At 47.6% G+C, this 7121-nt stretch overlaps 1 protein-coding gene across 1 annotated transcript; it reads left to right on the top strand.

Annotated features, from left to right (window-relative positions):
* The first annotated feature begins 137 nt into the window (after window positions 1–137).
* LOC127005743 (alpha-mannosidase 2-like) lies at window positions 138–5797 on the top strand. The gene is made up of 5 exons (XM_050874858.1): window positions 138–343; window positions 983–1116; window positions 2086–2399; window positions 2721–4976; window positions 5361–5797. The coding sequence occupies exons 1-5, from the start codon at window positions 180–182 to the stop codon at window positions 5508–5510; spliced, it is 3018 nt and encodes a 1005-aa protein (XP_050730815.1). The 5' UTR covers window positions 138–179; the 3' UTR covers window positions 5511–5797.
* The last annotated feature ends 1324 nt before the right edge of the window (window positions 5798–7121 follow it).

Genomic DNA, 7121 nt, shown 5'->3' on the forward strand with positions numbered 1-7121 from the left:
CCCCAAAAAAGAATAATAATTAACCTCTCCTGACCTCTCGTTCTTTTTTCTTTTGTTGGAGCAGCGTCTAGTGGGCTTTTTTCATTGTTTTTTTTTTCCATCGAGCTGCCTCCTATGCTGTAAAAAAAAAAATGAAATCTGACCTTGTTCCCTTTCTCTCCCCCTCCCAGGTCATTCTGATGCCACACTCGCACAACGACCCCGGCTGGCTCAAGACCTACGAGGAGTACTACTTCCACCAGACGAGCAAGATCCTGCAGAACATGATCGAGAAGCTGCGGGTCCACACCAACATGACCTTCATCTGGTCTGAGATCTCCTTCCTCTCCCTGTGGTACGAGAGGTGAGTTCAGGACGACGAGAGATTTGTTTGTTTGTTTGTATACTTGTTTGTTTGTTTTAAAGGGTTGCGTTAATTGTTTCTCTTGGATATGTGCTTGTCTCTAATCTCTCAAGTGTTTAGTTCCTGGGGTTTTTTTCTGCCATCTGATTAAACATTACCTTAGGACCTATTCACCAAATTCACCGTCAGACCTGCTTTCTGACTGTATCTATCTATTTATCAATCTATCTATCTATCTGTCTATATCTACGTGCCTAACTCCTTATCTCCTCTGTATTATTGATAACATTTTCACTTACATCTTTTAGAACAAATAACTGACCTGCTAATCTTCTCCGCTATTTCGTAATATTTGCAAGACCTTTCTATAGCACAAGATATAATACACAAGATAACGAAGGCACACCAAGAGGAGGGTATCAGGGACACCTCTCCCCCCGAAATTGACCCCTCTTTCGGCCACCTCTTTTGATTCTTTTCAGGAGCAGCGAGTAGCGGGCTTTTTGTATTATTGTTTTCTTTTTTTGTGCCCTTGAGCTGTCTCCTTTATTGTAAAAAAAAAAAAAAGGTCAAATCCTATAATATCTGTTGTGTTGACATGAATAAATGTTTCACTAATCCCTCCCCACCGTCCGCCAGGGCCCACCCGACACTGAGGCAGCAGCTGAAGGAACTCGTGTCGTCCGGGCGGCTCGAGATCGCGACCGGCGGCTGGGTGATGACAGACGAGGCCAACGTGCACCTTTACGCCATGCTTGACCAGCTGATCGAAGGTAGGGCAGGTGGTAGTAGTAGTAGTAGTAGTAGTAGCAGTAGTAGTAGTAGTAGAAGAAGAAATAGTTGTAGTAGTTCTTGTAGTTGTGGTGGTGGTGATGGTGGTGGACAAGTGAAAACGTGAATCATAAAGGTTTCCTCTGCTCGGCCACAACGCCTTATCACGTCGTTCATCTCCCTTCCTCCGTCCTGTCTCTTCTCACCAGGGTTACCATATTATCGTATTCAGCCACTCAGCACGTCGTATTTTCTGGTGTCTGAGTCACTGCTATGGCAAACAAACGCCAATAAGTAATGCTTTTAACGAGAATTGTAACTGGAATTTCGTTATCTGTGTGGGTAGGAAAGTTATGGGCCCTGGAACTGATAAATGCGATGTTTTAAGTACGATAATTTGGCAACGCTGCTTCTCACCTTCCCCTCATTCCCACTCTGTTAATCGTTCTTTTTATTTGTTCCACTGAATCATGATGACAGGACGAAATAAAAACTGCAGAGAATATATCTTTGGTTGATATTCATTAATGTCAACGCATCAAGATAAATTAAGGTTCCTTTTGCGGGGGTGTACTAAACTGTAATATTTGACAATTAAAACCATACGAAGCCCTAAAAAAATATATACACTTGTCCGAAAAAAGCAATGGATGTTTGAATTTTAGATGACAAGAATTAGCAACTGTCTGCGCGGCGCACGGTATACAATTAAAACTTAAAAAACAACTATGTTCATTAAGAAACACAAACGGCTCATACTAATGTACGAGATCTTTCAATATACGTTATGGTGATTTAGGGCTGCAATTCAACAGTCCGAAAAAATCACTAATCCAAATAGGCCGAGTCCACTGCCATTAGGGTTAAAGAACTTTTACTGTATTTATCATAGGCCACCATTCGCAACCATGAGGATGGTGAACATTGATTTTTATTTCTTCCTCCACCTCACCGCTGCTCCTCCCCGTCAGGTCACCAATGGCTCTCCAACATCCTGGGCGTGCAGCCGGTCAGCGGGTGGTCGGTGGACCCCTTCGGACACGGCGCCGCGGTGCCGTACCTCCTGCACGAGGCTGGCATCCAGGCCACGGTGGTGCAGCGAATCCACTACGCCTGGAAGCAGTGGTTGGCGGAGCAGCAGCTCGGGGACTTCATGTGGCGCCAAGTGTGGGACTCGAAAGGGGAAAGCGACATACTGTGCCACAACCGACCCTACGACATCTACTCCATCAAGCACTCGTGTGGCCCCCACCCGCAGATCTGCCTGGGTTATGATTTCCGCAAGGTAAAATATGCATGTGGTGGATGAGAGGTGCCTGAGGTGGGCAGAGGTATTATTAATTGATATAAAAGGGGCAAAAGGCGAGGAGCAAATTTATACTTGTAATAGGCTGTTGTATGGTAGCCCGGCAGTAAATATAATCACATATGCTCAGTGAACCGCTATAACGGTTTTTTTTATCCACCACGGCCTCAAAAGCAGAGTTGACGAAGATGAATAACAATGCAACACGCAGTTACTGCGTATGCTCTCATAGGAAGAGGTTCAGATACTTCTATATTACGAGGCTGCGTTAAAATACTAACACCAAGTTTTGCATTGCAGGTGCCAGGGGAGTACACCGAGTACACCATCAAGTCGGTTCCTATCGACGACCACAACGTCAAGAAAAAAGCAGAACTCTTGCTGGAGCAGTACGGGAGGACGGGCTCGCTCTACCCTCACAATGTCGTCCTCGTTCCTATCGGGGACGACTTCCGTTACGACCATGCCTCGGAATGGGACCAGCAGTACTCCAGCTACCACCGCCTCCTGACATTCATCAACAACGACCCGCGTTACCACGCCACGGTGCAGTTCGGCACGCTGCGGGACTACTTCGCTGAGGTACAGAACCGCATGCGCGACTACCCGACCCTCCAGGGCGACTTCTTCGTGTACAGTGACATTTTCAGCGAGGGCCGCCCAGCGTACTGGAGCGGCTACTATACCACACGACCATACTGGAAGGTGCTCGACCGACAGTTGGAAGCATCATTACGTTCGGCCGAGATCCTGTACAGTTGGTCGTATGCGTGGGCAGTGCAGGAAGGTCAAGCGCGCGTTGTCCAGCTATTAGAGAAAGACTATGAGAAGCTGGTAAGAGCCAGGCGGGCACTGGCACTGTTCCAGCACCACGACGCCATCACCGGCACCTCCAAGGCGTACGTCATGCATGATTACGCTGTCAAGCTGCACGAAAGTCTGCACGACACGCTGGCCCTGGCGGGGCAGGCAGCCGAGGCACTGCTTCTCACGCCTGCCGCCATGGCTGCTCTGGACCACCGCGCCGCGCCGCTCCACCACCTTCATCCAGACTTCGAGAGGTCTACCTACGAACGTCTGCCCCACAAACTGCCCCTAACGGTGCCGCGCAGCAAGCCACGACTCGTAGTGATGTTCAACTCACTGGCGCAGCGCCGCTTCGAGGTGATCAAAGTGCTGGTGTCGTCCCTGGACGTGCGGGTCACCGACGAGCACGGCCATGACGTGCCCGTGCAGATCAACCCGGTGTGGAACGACACCGGTAACGGCATGGTGATCCTTGACAATCAGTTTGAACTTCTCTTCGTGGCTGACCTGCCTGCGCTGAGCGTGGTGACTTATGGCATCCACCAGACGGCCCACCCCTCCACCGACAATCGGGCCTCTGTGTACTCCAACAACTACGCACCGGCACCAGACCCGAATTACTCGCCGCCCTTTGAGACGCACGACGTGCTGCCGGGAGACATCCAGCTGGAAAGTGACCATCTCAAGCTGTTGTTCGACGGCACCACTGGCATGCTGCGCTCCATCACGGACAAGCCGAGTGGTCGCGTGACGCAGGCCGCAGTGCGCTACGCCGCTTACCCCTCAGCACAGTTCAAATCTGGCGCATATCTCTTCAAGCCAGATCCCAACGCCCGAGAACCAGAAGAGGACGTGCTGGCCGGTGCCAAGCCGCGGCTGTTCATCCATTCGGGTCCCGTGGCATCAGAGCTTAGTGTTATGTTTGGCTCTGTTCTCATGCACTCCACACGCATCCTGCACGTGGCCCACCGCCCGCTAGCCTCGGCTGTCTACATGGAGAACCTCTTCAACTTGGGTGGGCGGTACAACAGCTCAGAGACCCCAGGCTTCCCACCGCATTTCAGAGAGACGGAGATGTTCATGCGTATCATGACGGACATCGACAACGGAGCTGAACCAACCTTCTACACCGACCAGAGTGGTCTGCACATGCAGAAGCGCGTCAGGGTACAGCGCATAGGAATTCAAGGGAATTATTTCCCCATCACTTCGGCTGCCATGATCGAAGACGGCGCCGGGCCAGGCCGCCGCCTCACCCTCCTCACCGACCACGCCGCGGGCGCTGCCTCGTGGCAGCAGGGATGGCTTGAGGTTATGGTAGAACGCCGTACCTTCTACGACGACGCACGGGGCATGGGTGAGGGCGTCACTGACCAGAAACGCACCCTTGGCCGCTACTGGTTAATGCTCGAAGAAACCCGCAGCCCAGAGCCCGTAGCGCGGCTCTCCCTCGCAGCCCACCACCTCGCCAACAGCCTCAACTACCCCATCACACAGCTGATCAACGAGGGGCTGGACGCTGACCAGCTCAACTCGGCCGCCCACCTCATCACGCGGCCGTTGCCCTGCCCCCTGCACCTCATGACCCTTCGCACGCTGGCCGAGCCACAGTACCCGAGCCTTCTGCCTTCTCGCACGGCCCTCATGGTGCTGCAGAACCAGGCGCCTTCCTGCTCCACCTCGGCTTCTGTGGCCACCTGCACCGGCTTGGGCGACTCTCCCTTCCCAGGCACGGAGCTCACAATCCAGGTGAGTGATGTGCCACTTGTCTCCACTCCACTGAATGATGACTCAGGGAAGTACTGTATATGTGTGTTTGTATTGTCTCCAATCCAAAGTATTCATCATGGACCTCCGACACCGGTAACACCTTGTTTACCACGAAGCCCCATACACTTCGAGTCATTAATATTTCTCATAGTTACCACATTTTATACATTCTGATTCTTCATATGACAAGATGACAAAGTAGACCCAGAAACATTTTTTTTTCTCTCTAAAGAAATAACAAAATCAAATACAGTACAACAAATCCATCACAAGAATAGCTCAATTGTAACATGGATAAGCGACAAGAAAAAAAAAGTGATGGTGAAAGTAATATTAATGACGTCATCCTTATTCCCCCACCAGGTGTCGAGTCTTCAGCGTGTCTCCCTCACCGCCACCACCAGTCGGGGATCGCTGGAGTCGCTGCCGGAGTTGTCGGTCCCCCACCACACGCTGCGGGCCGCCACCCTCACCTTCCCCAAGCCCCCGCCGCCGCCTCCCCCGCCCGCTTAATAAAACTGTCCTCCGCCTTTACACAGCCTCTCATTCCTCCTCTCATTCCTTTCTTCTCCCTCCCTACCCCCCTTCTCTCTATCTGTCTATCTATATCTGTCTCTATCTACATCTCTGTCTTGCTGGAGTATCTCAGCCAGTCAGTCTAGGAAGCCAAAGGTCACCCATATACCTTTTAATGAACATATAAACATACGAATATTAAACTTGTTCTTAAACTTTTATATGTAAACAGTTTATAGAAGATGTGGATTTTTTTGAAAAATTAAAAAGCTAAAAAAACTAAACTAACTGATCTTTATTAACGACTTCAACCCATATTCAACAGATGTTTTGGAAGGAGATGATAACATAAAGTGCCACTAGTACTTTTTTTAGATGTACTATAAGACCGGCATTTGGAGACATGTGTTTTTGTTGTTTTGCAAATATTTTCTATATTTTTGCTTGCATCAATATAAATGAGGTAAATAGTATGATATTCTTGATACGTTTTCTTTTTTATTATATACACAAATGAATTATATATAAACATACATGTTATTTATGTGTTCTTATATTGTTGAATAAATAAAAAAGAAGTGAATGGCGTAGTACCTGACATCTCGGCCACAGGAAGACTGAACTTGATCTTCCATCTAGCAGTGCAAATGTACCTATGGTTAGCAACAACATGGATATATATTTTTTTTTTTGTAAATGGTATTGCTGTAAAAATTATGTATACTTAAAACACACACACACACACACACACACACACACACACAGGGCTACCTACATATACATTTTTTTGTGGGGGTCATTAGTCAACTTATAAGGGAACAAAGGAAAAACTATTACGACCCATGCGGTAATAAAGTCTATAATCATTGTTCCTCTCATAATTACTAGGAGGAAATTGATGGAGCCAAAGCCGGTGATTGAACCGGAACCCTAAAAATGCACTAACACCGATCATTACCTGGACTGTTTTACCTTTTATGTCGTAGTGTGACCTTATAAACACACTTTCACTCTCAGTTCTTGAAAGACAACATAGCTAGTCTGAAAGTTGGTATGGCAGTGAATATGAAGAACACTTAGGTAATGTTTAATAATCAGTTGACGGGGAAACAAAAAACAAAGATCAGGAATTAAATACAAGCGTACATATCCAGGACAAGCAATTAGTGCAACCCCACAAAACACACTCAAGCACACAAATGTATATGGCAATAATTAACGTTGTATATATGTATCATAATGGGAACATCGCCACAGAAGCCATAATTTTGTTGAGTTAGTTACAAGAGGATATTATCATTAGGAGGCAACACTGAGTTAATTTAATGTAAGTGGTGATGGTAGTTTAGGAGGAGGTTGTTTAGGCCAAAGAGAAGATCAAGGAAGAGGAGGAGGTAGTAATGGTCGAGAAGAATGTATTAGAAGTAATGTTCCTGCCGTAAGGTCACGGAAATCATATCCATTGCTTAGTAATTTCATAATGGAAGTTTCGCCTTCAACTAGTATTTACCTCCATGATTGGTAATTATATTGGAAACTTAGGCATCGTTACCTCGTTATTATATCAGGGCATAATTGTGAATACTTGTAAATACACGGATGACTATA

This window comes from Eriocheir sinensis, chromosome 3 (genome assembly GCF_024679095.1).
Source record: "Eriocheir sinensis breed Jianghai 21 chromosome 3, ASM2467909v1, whole genome shotgun sequence".
Taxonomy (NCBI): Eukaryota; Metazoa; Arthropoda; class Malacostraca; order Decapoda; family Varunidae; genus Eriocheir; species Eriocheir sinensis.

Bases quoted from the DNA above. Each gene is read 5' to 3' on its own strand.
- LOC127005743 (XM_050874858.1), top strand. From the start codon at position 180: ATGCCACACTCGCACAACGACCCCGGCTGGCTCAAGACCTACGAGGAG. The intron at 1,117-2,085 runs GTAGGGCAGGTG...CCTCCCCGTCAG, and splicing joins GCTTGACCAGCTGATCGAAG to GTCACCAATGGCTCTCCAAC. The intron at 2,400-2,720 runs GTAAAATATGCA...TTTGCATTGCAG, and splicing joins TGGGTTATGATTTCCGCAAG to GTGCCAGGGGAGTACACCGA.